Source organism: Callithrix jacchus, chromosome 4 (genome assembly GCF_049354715.1).
Source record: "Callithrix jacchus isolate 240 chromosome 4, calJac240_pri, whole genome shotgun sequence".
Classification (NCBI taxonomy): Eukaryota; Metazoa; Chordata; class Mammalia; order Primates; family Cebidae; genus Callithrix; species Callithrix jacchus.
The window spans coordinates 55,040,257-55,061,885 of NC_133505.1; the positions used below are offsets into that span (position 1 = coordinate 55,040,257).

General features: G+C 36.5%; 1 protein-coding gene across 6 annotated transcripts in view; it reads right to left on the reverse strand.

The window, feature by feature from the left end:
• CYP39A1 (cytochrome P450 family 39 subfamily A member 1) overlaps positions 1-21,629 on the reverse strand; it is a 98,444-nt gene that overhangs the window by 16,355 nt on the left and 60,460 nt on the right. For 3 of the 6 annotated variants that reach the window (XM_054254059.2, XM_002746610.7, XM_054254061.2), the window contains exons 9-10: positions 21,416-21,511; positions 20,466-20,554 (exon numbers count right to left, since the gene is read on the reverse strand). In XM_054254059.2, the coding sequence (XP_054110034.1) occupies positions 20,466-20,554; positions 21,416-21,511 (185 nt within the window). Of the gene's footprint in view, positions 1-20,052; positions 20,151-20,465; positions 20,555-21,415; positions 21,512-21,629 lie in introns of all 6 variants that reach the window. The other 3 variants (XR_008480652.2, XR_008480653.2, XM_054254060.2) reach the window with 3 other exon arrangements.

A 21,629-nucleotide genomic window follows, 5' to 3' on the forward strand; every position in this document is an offset into this window, starting at 1 on the left:
ACACACACACACATATATACACATACCCATATATACACGTACACATACATTGTGAAACAATTACCACAATCAACCTAATTAACAAAGCTGTCACCTCATGTGTTAAGCCTTTTTTGTGTGAGGGAGAAATGGGAGGAGAAAATTTAAGATCTGTTCTCTTAGCAAATGTCAATTGTATGATACATTATTATTAAATATAGTGACCATGCTGTACATTAGGTTTCCAGAACTTATTAATCTTACAACTGAAAGTACTCTTTGCCTGATATCTCCAATAACCCCAATCCCTGGTAACCACCATTCTACTCCCTGTTTCAATGACTTCAACTTTTTTAGATTACACATATAAATGACTTTATGTAGGATTTGTCTTTCTGTGTGTGGCTGATTTCACTTAGTATAATGTCTTCCAAGTTGACTCATGTTGTTGCAAATAGCAGGATTTCCTTTTTTAAGGCTGAAAAATATTCCATTGAGATGTATATATCACATTTTTTATCCATTCATCAATCAACAGACACTTAGTTTGTTTTCCTATCTTGGCTACTGTGATTAATGCTGCAATGGGCCTAGGAGGGCAAATATCTCTTTGAGGTACTGATTTTGTTTCCTTTGGAGATATATATATATATCCGGAAGTGGAATTGCTGGACCATATGGTAATTCTCCACTAAAATGCCTGAAGAACTGCCATACTGTTTTCCATAGCAGCTGTTCCATTTTACATTCCTACAGATAATGCACAAAAGTATTTCTCCACATGCTCACCAACACTTGTTATTTTCTTTGTTGACAGTAGTCATTCTAATGGGTGTGGCAACTCAAAAATATATAGAGATGAATCTATATGAAGAGGTTTTGTTTGGAATATACAAAGAATAGAATTGCAATTCAGGGCACACACAGACTGGGGTGGCCTCTGTTATGCTCACAGAACAAAAAAATGGTTAGGGTTTACTGGGGCAAGGAAAGGTTATACAAATCATTTTGAGAGAAAGTTCACTGGTTCTGGTAGCATCTCACAAGAGCTAGTTCTGATAGGTGAGTTTCAGCAGTTGCCAGGTGGAACTTGTAGTCTTGAAATTATAGTAAGGCCCATGCAGATCTGAATTGGGCTTATAAACTCAATTTTTTTATTGACTTTTTTAAAAACAGGTTTATGTAACCTTAGCATTTTTCTCATGGCTTCTTGACTCCATTTTAGATGAGTATGACATAAATAACTTCATTTTGTATAATCAACACTCACAGGTGTGGGGTGGTATCTCATTGTAAATTTGATTTGTATTTCCCTAATGATTAGTAATGTTGAGCATCTTTTCATGTGCTTACTGGCCATTTGTATATGTTCTCTGAAGAAATGTCTATTTAAGTTCTTTGCTCCTTTTTGAATTGGGTTATTTTGATGTTGTCAAGTTTCAGGAGCTCTCTATACATAATGGATACTAATACCCTTATCAAATAAGTAATTTGCAAATCTTTTATCCCATTCTGTGTGTTGCCTTTTTGTTTGGTTGATACTGTCTTTCGACACACAAAATTCTTAAATTTTCATATTTTCAATGTCTATACATTTTACTTCTCTCCCATTCCCATATGTATTATATTATAAATTTTCAATTTTGTCTGTTTTTCATTTGTTGTTTGTGGCTTTGGCATCATATCCAAAAATTAATGCCAAATCCAATGTCATAAAGCTTTTGTTCTGTTTATTTTCTAAGATTTTTATAGCTTTAAATCTTTTTTATTTTGAGTTTATTTTTGTGCATGATATTAGGTAAGAGAGTTTGCATATAGACATTTAGTCTTCCCAGCGCCATTCATTGAAAAGACTGCATTTTCCCCATTGAATCGTCTTAGCATCTTTGTCAAAAATCATTTGACCACATATGCAAGGGTTTATTTGTGGGCTCTCTATTCTATTCCATTGGTCTACATGTCTATCTTTATGCCAATAGCACACTGTTTTAGTTATTGTGGCTTTGTAGTAAGTTTTGAAATCAGAAAATGAGAGTCCTCCATCTTTCTTCTTCTCTTTCAAGATTGTTTTGGCCACTTAGGGTCCTTGAAATTCCATACACATTTTAGAATAGGCCTTTCTATTTTTGCCAGAAAGAAAATAATAATTGGGATTACATTGAATCTGTAACTGCTTTGGGTAGCACTGGGATCTTAACAATATTAAGTCTTCTAAACCACAAACATGGGAAACATATCTATTTACCTATGTCTTTAATTTCTATCAGCAGTGTGTAGAATTTTCATTGTATAAGTCTTTTACCTTCTTGGTTCAGCTAATTCCTAATTATTTTATTCATTTTTACACTATTATAAATGGAACCACTTTCATAGTTTCCTTGCCAGATTGTTCAGTTAGTATATAAAAACGCAACTGATTTTGTGTGTGTGTGTTCATACTGTATCCTGCTACTTTGTTGAGTTCATTTATTAGTTCTAACAGTGTTTTGGGGTGGTGGGTTCTACATATAAGATTATATCATCTGTGAATAGACATAAGTTTACTTCTTCCTTTCTAATTTGGATTCGCTTTATTTCTTTTCTTGCCTAATTTCTCTGGCTACAACTTTCGGTACTATTTCAAATACAAGTAGCAGAAGTGGGAATCCTTGTCTTGTTCCTGGTCATAAAGAAAACTTTCCAATCTTTAACCATTGAGTATGATGTTAGCTGGGAGCTTGTCATATATGACCTTTATTATATTGAGGTTCTTTCTTTATATACTCAATTTGTTGACAGTTTTTATCATGAAAAGATGTTGTCTTGTCAAATGCTTTTTCTGCATCCATTGATATAATCATATAATTTTTGCCTTTCACTTTGTTAATGTGGTATATGAAATGTCTTCATTTACACAGGTTGGACCACCCTTGCATCCCAGGGATAAATCTTACTTGATCATGGTATATGATCTTTTCAATTTTCTGTTGAAAAGGAAAGGTACTAGAATTTTTTGGTCAAAGTTTTGCATTTATGTTCATCAGGAATATGAACCTGTTTCTTTTTTCTTTTCTTGCAGTGTCCTTGTCTGACTTTTACATGAAGGTAATGCTTTGTCACATGAGGAAGTGTTCTCTTCAATTTTTTCAAAGAGTTTGAGAAGAATTCATATTAGAGTTCTTTAAATGTTCAGTAAAATTCAGAAGGGAAATAGACAGTTCATAGGCTTTTCTTTGATGGGAGACTTTCAATTTGTGATTCAATCTCCTTACTTGTTGGTCTGTTAAGATTTTCTATTTCTTTATCATTCAGTCTTGGTAGGTTTTATGTTTCTGGAAATTAATCGAGTTTTTCTAGGTTATCTAACTTATTTTATTTAATTGCTCATAGTAATCTCTTATGATCCTATGTGTTATCTGTTATAACACCTCCTCTTTCACTTCTGATTTGTCTTCTTGCTCTTTTCATCAGCCTACCAAAAAATGTGTCTATTTTATAGGCTTAATTTTTTTTACTGAAAAACCTTCGTTTTGTTGACTTTTAAAATAGTTTTTGTAGTCTCCAATTCATTTATTTCTGCTTTGAGCTTAATTCCATACTTCTGCTAATGTTGTGCTTCATTTTTTCTTCTTTATCTAGTTCCTTGAGGTTTAAATTTAGGTTGTTTATTTGAGGTCTGTATTCCAAATGTTGGTGTTTATCACTATATAATTCCCTCTGAGAATTGTTTTTGATGCATTTTGTAAGTTTTGATATGTTGTTGTGTTAGTCCATTTGTGTTGCTATAAAGGAATACTTGAGACTGTGTACTTTATAAAGAAAAGATGTTTATTTGGCTCATGGTTCTGCAGGCTGCATATGAAGTATAGTGCCAACATCTGCTTCTGGTGAGGGTCTCAGGAGTCTTACAATCATAAAGAAGGTGAAGGGGAGCCAGCATGCAACATGGTGAGAGAGAAAGCAAGAGAGAAATGGGAGAGGTTCCAAACTCTTTTAAGCAATCAGATGTTGCAATTGTTCACTGCCACAGAAAGGTCACCAAGCCATTCATGGGGATTTCCTTCACTATCCAAACGCCTCCCAATAGGGCCACCTCCAATACTGAAGATCACACTTCAACATAAGATTTTGAGGGAACACATCCATACCATATCAGATATGTTTCCATTTTCACTTGTCTCAAGATTTAAACAAAATATTATGTCTTCTTTGACCCATTGTTCTTCAGTAGTATGTTATTTAATTTCCATATATTTGTGAACTTTCCAGTTTTCCTCCTGTTATTGATTTCTAGTTTCATACCACTGAAGTAAGAAAGGGTACTTGGTATGCCTTCATCTTTCTTAAATTTCTTTGTGATCTACAATATGACCTATGTTAAAGAATGTTGTATACTAGACATAGGTGGTTGAGAAGAATGGATGCTGCTGCCATTGGATGAAATGTTCTGTGTATGTCTGTTAGGTCCATTTGGTCTAAACAATAGTTCAAGTCCAATGTTTCCTTACTGATTTTCTGCCTGGATGATCTCTCTATTGTTGAAAGCGGGATATTAAAGTCCCCTACTTTTATTGCATTGACATTTATTTATTCCTTTAGATCTGTTAATACTTACTTGGTATATTTAGGTGCTCTGATGTTGGGTACATATACATTTACAATTGTTATACCCTCTTGATGAATGTATTCCTTTATTATATAATGGCCTTCTTTGTCTTATTTTACAGTTTCTGAATTAATGTCTATTTTGTCTAATCATAACTAACCCTGCTGTCTTTTGGTTTATATTTACATGGAGTATCTTTTCTCATCTCCTTCACTTTCAGACTATACATGTCCTCAAGGGAGTATTTTATAGGCAGTATATAGTTGGGTATTGTTTTTCTTTGCTTGCTTTGTTTTGGTTTGTTTTGTTTTTTACTAATTCAGTCATTATGTGTTCTTTGACTGCATAATTTGATCCATTTACATTTAAGGTAATTAATTATAGGTAAGAACTTACTACTGCCATTTCGTAAAAATTTTCTGTTTTGGAGTTCCTTTGTTCCTTTCTTTCTCTCTTGCTATCTTCCTTTCTGATGTGATTAGTGTTTGTAGTGGTATACTTTAATTCATTTATCTTTATCTCTCATGTATCTACTGTAGCTTTTAGCCTTGTGGTCACTATGAGTCTTACTGAAAGCATACTTATAGCAATATATTTTAACCAAATAAAACAAGTACTACACTATACCCAGTATACCAGCATACCTATCCAAGGATGAGCTCAAGTCAACTTCATTTGCCTACAGAAACTCTACATTTTACTTCTCTCCCACCCCCACATGCACTATATGTTTCTGATATCATAATTTACTTTTTATATTATGTATCTCTTAAAAATATTGTAGCTATAGTTATTTTTAATACTTTTTTGTGTTTAATCCTTTTTTTCTGGAGTTAAAACATATTTACATAACACCATTTTTGCATTAGAATATTCTGAGTTTCACTATATATTTACCATGACCAGTGGCTTTTATCCTTTCTTGCATTTTTATGTTATTCATTTGTATAGTTTCATTTAAGCTTGAAGAAGTGCCTTTAGCATTTCTTATAAGGCAGGTATAGTAGTGATGAACTCCTTCAGCTTTGTTTGTCTGGAAATATCTTTATCTCACCTTCATTATTGAAGGACAGCTTTGCCAGATAAGGTATTATTGTTTTTCAGGGTGTTTTTTTCTTTCAGTAGTTTAAATATTTTATCCTATTTTTTCTGGCCTACCAAGTTTCTCCTGAAAAATCCAGTATAGTTTATAAAGGTTCTCTAGTATGTGGTAAGTCACTTTTCTCTTGCTGCTTTTAAATTTCTTTGTCTTAGACTTGTGTGTGTGTGTGTGTGTGTGTGTGTGTGTCTTTTTTTATTGTACTTTAGATTCTGGGGTACATGCGTGGATCATGCAAGATTGTTGCATAGGTACATTCATGGCTTTTGACAATTTGATTATAAGGTGTCATGGTGAAGTTCTCTTTGGGTTGAACATGTTTGGAGACATTTGAGTTTCCCAGGTGAAATATCCATATCTCTCTCAGAGTTTGGGAAAATTTGAGCAATTATTTCTTTAAATAAGCTTTCTTCCCCTTTCTTGGTCCTCCTGAGACTTCCATGATGCATACATTGATTTCATTATTAGTGTCCCTTAAGTCCCATAGGTTTTCCTTACTCTTCAAGTTTTTTTTTCTCCTTAGTCTGGATAATTTCCAAAGATCTATCTTCAATCTCAGAGATACTTTCTTCTGTTTGGTTGAGTCTGTTGTTGAAGTTTCCTATTGCTTATTTTTCAGTTCTGGGATTTATGTTTGCTTTCTTTTTATCTATCTCTTTGTTTCACTTCTAGTTTTATTCATGCATTGTTGTTCTGATTGGTATTATTGAGTTGTCTTATATCTTGCTGAGCTTCTCTAAAATAATTATTTGGAATTCCTTTTAGGAAGCTTATAGATCTCTAATTCTTTAGGGTTTCTTACTGGAAAATTATAGTGGTCATTTGGTGCTGTCATTTTCCTTGTGTGTGTTTATGACCTTGCAATGATATCTATGCATTTGAGGGAGCAGTCATCTCTTCAAGACTTATGGGCTAGACTTGTAGGGAAATATTACATTTGTGGGGGAGTGCTATGCTAAGGGAATAGGATGTGGTAGCATAGTCTGTGCAGTTCCATCAGCTGCTATCAATATTTGGCAGGACTGTGGGGGTCCTCAGTGGTCAAGGTTGTGGGTATATTTGGAGGCAGTAGCAGTGGTGAAAGTTTTCAAGGGTCTTAGTGTCAAAGGTTGCTGTGGTCCTCCTGCTATCCTTTTTCCTTGGGCCTCTTAGGACACTGAGGGAAGTCTTAGCCAAAGGGATCCTCTTGGTGCTGGGTCTGTCACAAGAGCATGCTGGTAACTACAGTAGCACTGGTTCCAGGGCACAGGTACTTTTGTGGCAGTGGTGGTTCCAGTATTCAGGGCACAGGTGCTCAGAGCAACATCAGAGCCAGAGTCTTGGGCTGAGGAGTGTATGGAACATCTGTGGCACCTGGAGAACAGGTATACTCTCTATAGCAGCGGATTTCATCAGTGTCTAAGACAGGCATTTGACAGTCTTGACTGATATACTCAAAGTAAATGAAGCTCAGCTCCTTCAAAAAGGATGGTTTTTTAGAAAGCACCTAACTTATATGATTAGTAAATGATAATAGAAGATTTCGTGGAGTTCAATAATTCTTGAAAGAAAACTCTTGCTTTTAAGGGAATTATATTACTTAGGATATTTTTGGTTGCAAGAAACAGAAAACACACATCAGACTGGTTTCTATATTGAAAGAAACACACTGCTTTATGTAAATAAAAAACCTATGGCTCATGCTGGCTTCAGGAAGAGATCAATCCAGCAGCTCATGGAGTCAGTTTCTACTGCTCTGTTCTATGTTATCAACTTCAGCCTAATATTGTCTGCTTTTCTAGTCCCAAAACAGCTGCACCAATTTCTGGGGCCAAATATGTCTTTATGAAGATCCTGGAAGGAATAATTATTTTTGACCCAGAAGTCTCTGCAGAAACCCTAGTAGTTAATTTTCCTGCCTAAAACATCTGCCAATACCTAAACAAATCACTATTGGAAGGGATAAAGGGGCCAGGGATGTCATGTGCTGACTGTCTTAGGGACGTGTTCCATCAGAGCTGGGAGTGGAATCAGTGCTTCAGAATCCCCATGAATATCCAAGTGAAAATTAAAACTATCAGAAACAGAGGAGAAGGAATTAGGTGATGAGGAGATAATAACCTATGGACAATATTGTAATATAGCACAGTGTTAATTCTAGTCCTCTTTTCTTAGGAACAAATTTTTGTTTAAGCATTAAAGATACCTAGCTTATTAAAGAATAGTCACTCAGTTAAGATGAGATGGAAAAGCCCATGGTAGAAAAAAAGAATATCCAACCCTAAGTGGTCTTTCCCTCTCTCCATAGATATATATCCTGTCTAGGTATTCTGTGCACAAGACAGAGGCTGGAGATCTATTTTGTAAATAAAAGGAAAAGAGTGTCATCCTGAAATTTTTGCTCAAAAACAAACATAGTTTGTTTTAGAATCACTTTGGTCTAAATAGCAAAAACGACTCAATTTTTTTAGGGAGCCAAGATGGCCAAGTAGACACAGCCAGGAAGAACTTCTCCCACTGAAAGAGACCAGCATGCTTGAACAGGTCTTTGGAAAGCAGGCATTGAGAGTGGACAGAAAAAGGACACAGACCAGAGGCTGAAAGCAGAGGAAGCAGGGAACACTGCAAGGGGTTGCTGAGCACCAGGACTCATTTCTGGCCTCAAGAGTCTCCTAGGGAAAGAGTGAGTGAAATAGGCACACAGCTCCCATGGACATTTGAGCTGTCACTGATAATTGCTTGGAGAGTTGGCAGAAACAGAATTCCAGCCTGCAAGGAGCCCAGAGGGTTTGACATGGGAATGTCTATAGTGGAGCATGGCCATGGGCACTCATCCCACAGGCTTACCATACTCCTCCAGGTGACTTAAGCCTTTGTTTGCTGCTGCACTTAGAGAGAGCATGGATATCTTGTCCATTAGACAGGGTCAGTCTGATTTGAGCACACCCCAGTCTGCTGGTCTCTCCCAGGGTCCCTGCCTGGCTGCAATCACATGCAGTGCAGCCTCAGTTTCCCAGCGAAAGTGCTTGTCAGTGGCCACTATAATAGCACTTTCACTGGCAGATGCTATATAACCATTAAAGCACTTTTGCCTCTTCCCAGCATACACCTACCTGCAGCCTTCCACATTACTGTGCACTCACCCATAGCATCCCCCCATCCCCACCTCACTGGCATACATGCACACAGGGGCCCACCACTGTCCTGCCAGAGCACTTTTGCCGAAGCTCCAGTCAAGTATTGTTACCAAAAGACTGGAAACACCTCAAACGCTCCAACAGAGCAGGTGCTTAACTTCAAGGGGCCCCAGAACAAAGCTGTGGGCCTACTCTCAGCCCTCCTGGGTTAGAGCACCCAATCCAGGAGTACTGAGCTGAGCCTTGGGCCTCTGAAAACATCCAGATATGAAATCAGTCAACTAAATCCAACTTATAACACAGCTGAATCCTCAAGAGCATTGTATTAGTCCATTCTCACATTGCTATAAAGGAATACCTGAGACTTAATTTATGAATGAAAAAAGGTTTAATTGGCTCATGGTACAGCTGGCTATACAGGAAACATAGTGGCTTCTGCTTCTGGTGGGGTGGGTAGCGGATGAACTTCAGGAAGCTTCCAATCATGATGGAAGGCAAAGGGGGGGCAAGCTTCTTATATGTCAGGAACAGGAGCAAAAAAGAGATGGGGGATGTGCTACACACTTAAACAACCAGATCTCGTAAGAACTCAGTCAGTATTGTGAGAAAGAGCTAAGAGGAATGGTGCTTAATCATTCATGAGAAACATCTCCATTATCACCTCCTAGCAGGACCCACCTCCAAAACTGAGGATTACAATTCAATATGAGATTTGGGTGGGGACATAGATCGAAACCATATCAGGTATCAAATGTAAGAAGCAAAAAGTCCCTTCTAAAAGGCTGCCACTTCAAAGACTAAAAGAACATCAGCTTACACAGATGAGAAGAAACAAGTGCAAGAATTCTGGCAACTCTGAAAGCCAGAGCATCTTTTTAATCTCCAAATTACCACATTAGTTCCCCAGCAATGGTTTTCAACCAGACTGAAATAGCTGAAATGACAGATATAGAATACAGAATCTGGATGAAAAGGAAGCTCATCAAGATATGATGAGCTTCAGGAGAACACTGAAACCCAATCCAAGGAAAACAGTACAATGGTCCAAGAGTTGAAAGATGTGATAGCCATTTTAACAAGGAACCACACTAAACTTCTGAAACTGAGAAATTCACCACAGGAATTTCAGAATGCATTAATAACAGAGTAAACCAAGTTAAGTAAAGAATCTCAGGGCTTGAAGACCACTCTTTCAAATCATTGCAGACAGACAAAAATAAAGAAAAAATCAATTATAAAAATGAATAAACCCTTTTAGAAATATGGTATAATGTGAAGAGACAGAACCTACAACTTATTGGCATTCCTGAAAAAAATAGAGAACAAGCAATTTGGAAAACATATTTCAGGATATTGTCCAAAAAAATTCCCCAATTTCACTAGAGAGGTTAACATGCTCATAAGATTCACTAAGGTCAATGTAAAAGAAAAAATCTTAGACGCAACTACAGAGAAGGGGCAGATATGCACAAAGGAAATGCCGGCAGGCTAATAGTAAAACTTTCAGCAGAAACCTTACATGCCATGAGAGATTGAGGGTCTATATTTAGCATCCTTAAAGAAGAGAAATTCCAACCAAGTATTTCATAGCCAACAAAACTAAGCTTCATAAGCAAAGGAGAAATAAAATTCTTTTCAGACAAGCAAATGTGAATAGAATTCATTACCACCAGACCTGCTTTACAAGAGGTCCTTAAAAGACTACCAATTATAGAAATATAAGATATAAGGTTGTTGTCTGCCGCCACAAAAACACACTTAATTACATAGACCACTGACACTATAAAGCAACTACCCAATCAAATCTACCTAAGAATCAGTGAACAACAGGGTAACAAGATCAAATCCTCACATATTAACATTAACTTAGAATATAAATGGGCTAAGAACCCATTTAAAAGGCACAGAGTGGCAAGTTGAATAAAGAAAACAAGACCCAAATGTATTTTGTCTTCAAGAGACCCACTTCACATGCAATGACACCCAAATGCAAGGGGATGGAGAAAAACCTATCAAGCAAACAGGAAACAAAAGTGAGCAGGGATTATTATTCTTATTTTAAACAAAAGAGACTTTAAACCAACAATAATTGAAAAGGACAAAGAAGGTTGTTACATAAAGGGTTAAATTCAACAAGAAGACTTAACTTTCCTAAATATACATGAATCTAACACAGGAGCACCCAGATTCATGAAAGAAAATTCTTAGAGGCTTATATTGAGACTTCGATAACACACAATAATAGTGGGAGACTTTAACAACACACTGATGGTGTCAGACAAGTCATCAAAGCAGAAAACCTAACAAATATATTCAAAACCTAAATTCAATACTTGACCAAATGGACCCAAACAGACATCTACAGAACATTCCACCCAACAACAGAATATATATTATTCTCATATGCACATGGCACATATTCTAAGATTGACCACATACTGGGTCATAAAAGCAATACTCAACTAATTCAAAAAAGCAAAACCATACCAACCACACTCGCAGACCACAGTGCAATAAAAACAGAAATTAATACCAAGAAGATCTCTCAAAACCATATAATTAGATGGAAATTAAATAATCTGCTCCTGAATGACTTTAAATAATGAAATTAAGGCAAAAGTTTAAAAACATTCTTGGAAATGAATGAAAACAAAGATACAACATACCAGAATCTCCAGACACAGCTAAAGTAGTGTTAAGAGGACAGTTTATAGTGCTAAATCCTACATCAAGAAGTTAGAAAGATCTCAAATTAGCAACCTAATATCACCTATAGGAACTAGAAAACACAAGCATAAATCAACCCCAAAACTAACAGAAGAAAATGACCAAAATCAGACTTGAAGTGAACAAAATTGAGATGCAAAAATTCATACAAAATATTAGTAAAGCCAAAACTTTGTTTTTTGAAAAAGATTCATAGACCACCAGCTACATTAATAAAGAAAAAAAGAGAAAAGATCCAAATAAACACAATCGGAAATGACAATCAGAAATAATTTTTTAAAAACCCTCAGAGAGTATTATTACATCTATGGATGCAAACTTGAAAACCTAGAATAAATAGATAAGTTCCTGGATACATACAGCTTTCCAGGATTTCACCCTCAACAAACTAGGCATAGGAGGAACATATCTCAAAATAATGAAAGCTATCTATAATAAGCTCACAACCGACATCATGCTCAATGGGCAAAAACTGGAACAGAGGTTTCCAATCCTATCAAGGAGAAGGCCTTGAAAACCTAAAGACAAGGATGACCAACTCTTATACTCCAATTCAACCTAGTACTGGAAGTTCTAACCAGAGCAATCAGGCAAGAGAAAAAAATAAAAGGCATCCAAATAGGAAGAGAAGAAATCAAACTATCTCTCTTCACAGATGATATGATTCTATAACTAGAATACCCACTGTCTGTTCCAAATCTCCTAAAACTGATAGACAACTTCAGTAAAGTTTCAGAATACAAAATCAATGTGCAAAACTCAGTGGCATTTCTAAACACCACACAAGCTGAGAGTCAAATTAAGAATGTACATCCATTCACAACAGCTACACACATAAAAATAAAATATCTACAAGACAGCTAACCAGGGAGGTAAAATATCTTTAAAATAAGAATTACGAAACACTGATGAAAGAAATCAGAGATGACACAAACAAGTGGGAAAAGCATTCCATGCTCATGGATAGGAAGAATCAATATTGTTAAAATGGTCATACTGCCCAAAGCAATTTAAATATTCAATGCTATTCCTATCAACCTAACAATGTCATTTTTCACAGAATTAGACAAAAAGTATTTTAAAATCCATATGGAACCAAAAAAAGAGCCCAAATTGCCAAAGCAACCCTAGGCAAAAAGAACAAAGCTAGAGACATCACATTACCTGACCTCAAACTATACTACAAGGCTACAGTAACCCAAACAGCAGGAAACTGGTACAAAAACAGACATTAGACCAATGGAACACGTTAGAGAATCCAGAAATAAAGCTGCACACCTACAAATATCAGATCTTCAAAAAAGCTGAAGAATAAGTAAGCAATAAAAACAAGCAACAGGGAAAGGACTACCTGTTCAATAAACGGGGCTGGGATAAACTAGCTAGCCATATGGAAATGATTGAAACTGGACCCCTTCCTTTCACCATATACAAAAATCAACTCACGATGAATTAAAGACTTAAATGTAAGACCTAAAACTATTAGCGACTCTAAAAGAAAATCTAGGAAATACCATTCTGGACATAGAGCTTGGCAAGTATTTCATGATAAAGTCCCCAAAAGCCATTGCAACAAAAACAAAAATAGACAAGTGAGACCTAATGAAACTAAAAAGCTTCTGCACAGTAAGAAAAACTATCAACAGAGTAAACAGGCAACCTACAGAATGGGAGAAAATATTTGGCATATGCATCTGACAAAGGTCTAATATCCAGAATCTATAAGAAACTTAAACAAATCAATAAGCAAAACACAAACAACCCCATTAAAAAATGGGCAAGGAATATAAACAGACATTTCTCAAAAAAAAGAAATACACATGGCCAACAAGTATATAAAAAGTGTTCAACATCACCAATCATTAGAGAAATACAAATCAAAACCACAATGAGATAATGTGTCATACCATTCAGAATGGTTATTACTAAAAAGTCAAAAAATAACAGATGTTGGTGAGGTTGAGGAGAAAAGGAATGCTTATACATTGCTGATGGGAATGAAGAACAGTTCTTACATTATAAAAAGTAGTTTGGAGATTTCTCAAAGAACTTAAAACTATCAATCGACCTAGCAATCCCATTATTCCCAAAGGGATATAAATGATTATACCAAAAATACACATGCACTCATACTTTCATTTTAACACTATTCACAATAGAAAAGACATGAAATCAACCTAGATGTCCACTGACAGTGGGCTGGATTTAAAATAATGTGGGACGAGGTGCAGCAGCTCATGCCTGTAATCTCAGCACTTTAGGAGGCCAAAGTGGGAGGATCACTTGAGCTCAGAAGTTCAAGACCAGCCCAGGAAACATAGTGAGACCTTGTCTCTACTAAAAAATTTTTAAATTAATTGGGTACTATGGCATGTGCCTGTAGGCCCAGAGACTCAGGAGGCTAAGGGAGTAGGATGCTTGAGCACAGGAGGTTGAGGCTGCAGTGAGCTATGATCACACCAGTGCACTTCAGCCTGGGCAACAGAGCCTGTCTCAAAAAGAAAGAGAGAGAGACAAAAGAAAAGGAAAGGAAAGGAAACCGAAGTGTGATACATAATAACACCATGAAATACTATGCAGCCATGAAAAAGAATGAAATCCTGTCCTTTAAAGAAACATGGATGCAACTGAAGACCATTATCTTAAATGAATTAATACAGGATCAGAAAACTAAATAAAGCATGTTCTCACTTATAAGTGGGAGCTAAACGAATGCACATGGATACAAAGAGGGCCTATTGAGGGAGAAGCATGGGAGGAGGTGAATTTCAAAAAAAATTATGTATTGGGCACTGTGCTTACTAGCTGGGTGACAAATCATTTGTACATCAAACTCCAGAGACACTCAATCTACCCATGTAACAGACCTATACATGTACCCCTTGAACATAAAAGTTGAAAAAAGGAAAAAAAGATCACTCTTGAATTGCTTCTTCTGTTCTTGACAGACTTACATCTAAACTTCATAATGAAGTATCAAAATGAAATCGCCAGGAAAATAATGACTGCAATCTTGCCAATGGTTTCTATGCACCTTTGAATGACTCATAGCTCCTTTGCAAAGCAATTAGAAGAGCCACATGGCTAAAAATCAATCAGGATTCTGATAACCTGGCTCAGAGTCTTTGTATTAGCTACATTCACCTTTCCCTCCCTCATTCCTAACCTTTTATATAATCTCCAAGACATGTACACACTATCGTGAAAACATTAGGAAAAAATTATACAAGTAAATACAGTTCCTTTAATTATATTTAACAGCTAGAGTTGAAGGAATGCATTTGTTTATGGAAAAATCCCTCAGAATAAATTGGATTTTTAACTTGTCATTAAATCCATGGGGATTTAAATTTGTTCATTCCTTAAAAGCAATCAGCTATTTCTAAGTATAAAAGAGAAAAAGCTACTAATAACACTTCTCAAATACAAGATTGTGCAGATACTTTACTAAATAAGGTACAACTCTTAAAGTGGCATTATCTTTAACATAAATATATAGAAAAAACTGTGCTCAGAGCATCAAAAATCCTAAATATATGGTTGTCTTGCAATCACTAACATATAGGTACATTATATCTTTATGAGAATTTAATTTTTTTCCTCATTTGAAGTTTGATACTACTGCATCTTAGGAAGCTGAGGTTTCTTTTATGTTATTTACTGATTATTCTCATCTAGTCCAAAAGCACTTTCTAATCCCCCTTCCTCCAAATTCTTACATATCTGAGTCTTCTGGCACTTCTCATGTGCCATGTTAATCTGTTAAGTAGGGCTTGTTTTTCATATTGCCACGTCTCGTTTCCCAAACCACATTATAATCAATTCAGAAATGTTATGAGTCTTTAAATCTTCCCTGTTTTTAACAAGTGACTTGGGTGAGAATAAAACATCCTCAAGGAAAGGGGCTTCATCTGATTTGTTTTCCATGGTAACTCCTAGAAACCCTATCTTGACACATAGCACACACACAGTAAATAGCTGTCGAATAAAAGAGTAACTGTATGAATATTAGATGCTCAGGAGATGTTTGGTTAAAAACAATACTACTAATTACTATTAGACAAACCTCTGATTTTAATTAATTTTCCAGTAGTGTGTAATTTTCATTAGAAATTCAAGACAAGTCCATGACTTTGTGGCTTGGGACTTCCTAGAATACATGGAAGACCCAAACACACACATAAAATAAAATGCATATGTTCTATTCCCGAGGAATTCATGCTTCAGTTTTACTTCTCAAGTATTGCAGTCTTCCTCTTGTTAACACCCTCTTCTTAACCAAACATGCCTTTGTAAGCAGATTAATCTTGCCAAAGATCAGGTTGTTGTTTTACACTGGAGTTTAAGCCTTATCAATTTGCACAATGACACAGCCAACCAGGCATCCTCTTGCAAGAATTAGAACCAAGGAAAATCAAGCTTGTTGGCTTTGGTGTGTATTCCAGGGGACAAGTATATCAAGTGCATCCCTAAGATCATCAATTCTCAGAGATGCTCACTCAAAGTTTTCCTCTATGCTGAAAGTCCTCTGTCTTATTCCTCCATTTAAATCTTATTGTTTAATGTGACACTGTCCACTATAAGACTCTTCACTTTGCAAGCTATAATTTCTGAAGAAGTCTGGTGGTTCCTGCTGCTCTTTCCTGCTTGTTTTCTGAAACAAAACGAAACAAAAAGAAACCACCAGACTTCTCTAGCAGTAGAATTACCAGATTTCCCTCCATGTGCTACTAGGAAGTGCCTAGCAGTGGAAACCTCCTCCAAACCTACTTTCAGAACCTCCATGAATAGGACGAGGAACCATAGTTCTTCCATTCTGACTTTTGGTTGTTAGCCAACGGCAGCACCAAGTACTTATTTAGTTAAATCAACAAAACCTTGTGTTTACTTGTGAGAGGGGTTCTCATACCACTTCAGTGGCTTGGACTCCAAGAAGTGACAGCTGCAAGGCCATAAGAGTATATGTTCATGACAAATTTTGATCACCAGCCATATTATGGGCAACTTTCTCTGACTCACTGAGTATTTGGTGCATGAGAAAATAAATTGGCTCCTGGAGCACAAATCAAGAATGAGTGCAATTTTCTGGGGATTACAACTAAGGATTTGGGGGATTAAACTTCTAGTGCAAAAAAAGCTATCGTGGTATACATTGTCCAAATGAAGTCATTTGCTTTCCTGAACAACTTTCTGTTTTATTTCTCTTTAGAAACAAAGCATTTCATGACCTGGCTGTTTAAAGTAAGTAACAGACAAAATTAAGAACATTTTAAAACAGAAACAATAGAAAAACAATAGAAAACTAAACGAAGTTTCTTAAATAGATCACATGCATTCAACATTTATATTTAACTGGTAGATTTTATATAAATATTATATATGTATATGTACTATATATTATATATATGTATATGTTATATATATTATATATGTATATGTAATATATATGTACATGTAATATATATGTATTATATATGTACATGTAATATATATGTATTATATATACATGTAATATATATATTGCATATGTATATGTAATATATATATATATATAGACACACTACTTTCAAAGGAAAATTGAAGATCTTGCTCCCAGACTCTCTCTTGTTCCTAGTTTCTCCATTTCCACCATCTCTACCAGCCACCTGGATTTAAAGTCACAAAGTCCACCTCAAAGTCTTCCTCTCCACTGACCCCCACTTCTAATCATCTTCCAAATCTGATAAATTCCTACCATTCCATGTCTCACATATAGAATATTAGCATAACTGGCTGGGCGCGGTGGCTCAAGCCTGTAATCCCAGCACTCTGGGAGGCTGAGGCGGGTGGATCACGAGGTCAAGAGATCGAGATCATCCTGGTCAAAATGGTGAAACCCCATCTCTACTAAAGATACAAAAAATTAGGGGGGCATGGTGGCGCGTGCCTGTAATCCCAGCTACTCAGGAGGCTGAGGCAGGAGAATTGTCTGGACCCAGGAGGTGGAGGTTGCAGTGAGCCGTGATCGCACCATTGCACTCCAGCCTGGGTAACAAGAGTGAAACTCCATCTCAAAAAAAAGAATATTAGCATAACTATATAACCTAAGCCATACTTCATATGAATCCATTCTGCCCTAAACCTTTTCGTACTTTATTAGTGCCATGTGAGCTGCATACAAACTCATGTATCAGGTATTAAGGGGCCTTTTCAATTGGGCCAGTGTACCTTTTCAGCCTTACTTCTCATCATTATCTGCAATCTGGTCCCAGTAACAGATAGTGTAAGACCCTAAGCCACACGCCTCTGCTTAGAAACCCTTTGTTCATTCTGTTGTCTAAAACTAAAACTTCTTCTAGCCCTACAAATGCCATTTTCCCCAGGAAAGCTTCTGAGATCATCTTGACCAGTCATATCCTTTCTCTTGAACCTCAGTGTGATGCTTTGGCATCTCTCAACCAGAAATCCTTATAGTTATTTATTAATTAAATGTCCTATTTGTCCCTATACGTTGTTTCTCATGTGGATTGAGAACATGTCTTACTCATGCCCAAAGCCCCTGTGGTACCCAGAACACGGCCTTGCACAGAGTAAGAGCTCAGTACACTTTAAAAGCATGTAGTTTCTGTCAAAGAAGATACTATTGATTGAGTTGCAGCATCATGATTCTGTTTATTATACCAATTACTTTCAAACCCCCAAAAATGTCTGTTAGCCTCAAAAGCCATCATGAAAGGCAGTAATGCCCCTCTTGGAAACAACAGTCAACAGCTGATCCTTGACAACTGGCCCATACTATATACTCCATTGAAAGACATTTCAGTTATCGGTTTAAAACACTGCTAGCTGCAGGTCAAAGATGATTATAGTAAATTCTTTAGTTGCCACTGGTAATATATATAAACATATATGCACCTGAAAAAAAGTAACATCTATTGTTTTTAGAAGAGTTATTCTGTTATTTAGAAGAGCTATTATGGTGGGTATGTCAGTATACCATGGGTATCCAGCTCTAAACAATGGAACCCTCAACTAAAACTGCTTTGAAAAGTAATGACATTTATTATCTAACCTAATAGAAAGTAGACAAGCTCCTCAAAAACTGATGAATTCAGTGACAAAATAATATTACTGAGATTCCAGGGATTCAGACTCCTACTATGTTTCTGCTCTGCCATCTACAGACTGCCCCATCATACAGTTTATTCCTCTTGTACCTGCTGCTAGTAACATCTGAGGCTGCATGCTTCCTTGTTCATATCCAATGGGACAGAATGAAGGGGGCCTCATCCTGAAGAAGTTTCTTCTTTCACTCTGATTGGCCAGTTTAGTTCAACTTTTTACCTCAGGACAAACAGCTCAGCAAAACGCCAGGCACCAATTTGTTTTGGCTTAGATTTATAGAATAATGTCTAAAATGAGGATAGAATTTCCATGATTGGCTAAGACTAATTAATACTATTTTAGAGGAAGTGTAAATTACTGAAAGCATACTTATCCTCTAACACACATGAAAAATGGGAGGATGGAATGGATATGGTGGAACAAGTAATAACTGCAAATATGGACTGGCATTACTGTTCAAACAATGAGGATGCCTGACATCAAGAAACTATGGTTTTTTGAATATAAAAATGTAATGGATTTTTACATTCATTAAGATTTTGTCACAAACAGGTACTGACATTCCTCCTACAGAATCATCCCCAATGAAGAAATGGGACATAATTAATGTAGACTGTAAATTCCTCAGTACTCTCTGAAGCTTAGCAGAGGGCCTGGCACAGATGAGATATTCAAAAACGTTTTCTGCTTGAAAAAATAAAGATAATAATAACTTTCAGCCGGGCGTGGTGCCTCATGCCTGTAATCCCAGCACTTTGGGAGGCCAAGGCGGGTAGATCACGAGGTCAAGAGATCGAGACCATCCTGGTGAACATGGTGAAACCCCATCTCTACTAAAAATACAAAAAAAAAAATTAGCTGGGCATGGTGGCGCGTGCCTGTAATCCCAGCTACTCAGGAGGCTGAGGCAGGAGAATTGCCTGAACCCAGGAGGAGGAGGCTGCAATGAGCCGAGATCGCGCCGTTGCACTCCAGCCTGGGTAACAAGAGCAAAACTCCATCTCAAAAAAAAAAAAAAAAGATAATAATAACTTTCATTAAACAATGGACACTTGCATTAGAACAGGGTATTACACTGAGGAGGGGTGCTGGGTGCCACATTAATTTAACTATAAGCAATATCAAAAGAAAGTTTTCACAAACCTAACACCATAGACAAAAACCACCTATGCTCCAAGCCAAAGATGTTCTATAACCCTAGAAAATATCAATGACAATGTATAGTAACAGAAACATAATAATTATTTTTTTTTTTTTTTGAGACGGAGTTTCGCTCTTGTTACCCAGGCTGGAGTGCAATGGTGCGATCTCGGCTCACTGCAACCTCCACCTCCTGGGTTCAGGCAATTCTCCCGCCTCAGCCTCCCGGGTAGCTGGGATTACAGGCACGTGCCACCATGCCCACCTAATTTTTTGTATTTTTAGTAGAAACAAGGTTTTACCATGTTCACCAGGATGGTCTCGATCTCTTGACTTCGTGATCCACCCGCCTCGGCCTCCCAAAGTGCTGAGATTACAGGCTTGAGCCACCGCAACCGGCCTGTTTTTAAAGAAGGTAGCACTCAAACCACTTCCAATTATCTTTGTATGAAAGCTGACAGTTTGAACCATAAATGCTTTTATGTGGCATCTGCCAAGTGTAATATTCTCTTCTCATGAAGTCCTGTATCAGAAGCCACTTTAGATATTCCCACAGACACTGCACAAGACCACAGGTCAACCAGACAAAATGTGTTTTTCTAGATTTCCTTATAGTTTAAAATGTATATATGAGATTAAGCCAAAGCTGTCCCCCTCTGAGTCATCATCTTTCTACAGACTTTCTGGATAAATGTGGCCCAGCTGTCTTACTGACCTTCCGGGACACTGGAACTTCCCGCCTCCAAATGCCATGAAGCAGTCCAAGAAACAGTGCTTCTCTAAATTTGCCTTTTCCCAACGTTCCTGTGGGAAGAAAACATTTTTTTCCAAATCAGCCTTATATAAATAAGTTTAACTTTATTTCTCTAGGCTAAAAATGACCTTGTACAGCTAATCCTTGCATATAAAGTTGCAGGGTTGTTGGTAATTTTTTCCAACCTGTTATTAATATTAGACACAACTGTGGTTTTGGAACATGAACTTATAAATAAAAAGGTTTAAAAAAAATCTGTTAAGTGGTAAATGTAAATGATAATGTAAATCAACCACAGAATTGACCTAACAAGAGGAAGACTATTTATAATAAGGTCTCAGGCTCTGTCACAAAATTGCTCTTGGTAATAAATTTAGAAATAAGACGCTGATAACCCCGCCTGTTGGAAAATCTGGGGATGCAGAATGAATGCATCTGGATGCCACTTTTGACAGTTTTACCTAAAGGTAAAGGACAGACTAAATGACCTCTTAACATTCTGTTCAGTCCTGTAACATCCCAATTCTAAGAAATAGCTGATCGTGGTTTTAATTTGCTTTATTTGTATTGTTTTTGTACTCCTTGAAAATCAATGAAAGAAGCAATTGTCTGAAGAACATAAAATAAGTCTTCTATCAAAAACAGGCATATGTACTTGAACATGCCCTTCTGGTTTCATGTAAAATTGATTTTAAAGTTAGAGAACTTTGTTACAAACTTTTCTAATTGATCTGTAAGTGTTGCACTGTCTGTTTCAAATCTGTTCTGTACTTTGTAGTCATCTTTGTTCTTAGTTACGAGAGAAATATGGCTGCTTAATTATACAGTCCTAGTTAATTTGTGAATTTACACTCCTGAAATAAAAAGAAATTAAAATTAAAGAACAATATATACAGGAAGAGATAACTTACAGGTTTGAACAATTCAGGTTCAGGAAAATACTTTGGATTTCTATGCAGCCAAAATGGAGACAACATCAACAAGTCACCAGGAGGTATGATGTAATTCTACAATAGAAAAATCAGCTCCAAATCATTTTTTTTGAAATATGCTTTAAAGAGAGTTTAGGCCACTAAAAATAATGCTATAATTATATTGTGGTGAAGACATACATTTTATAATTGA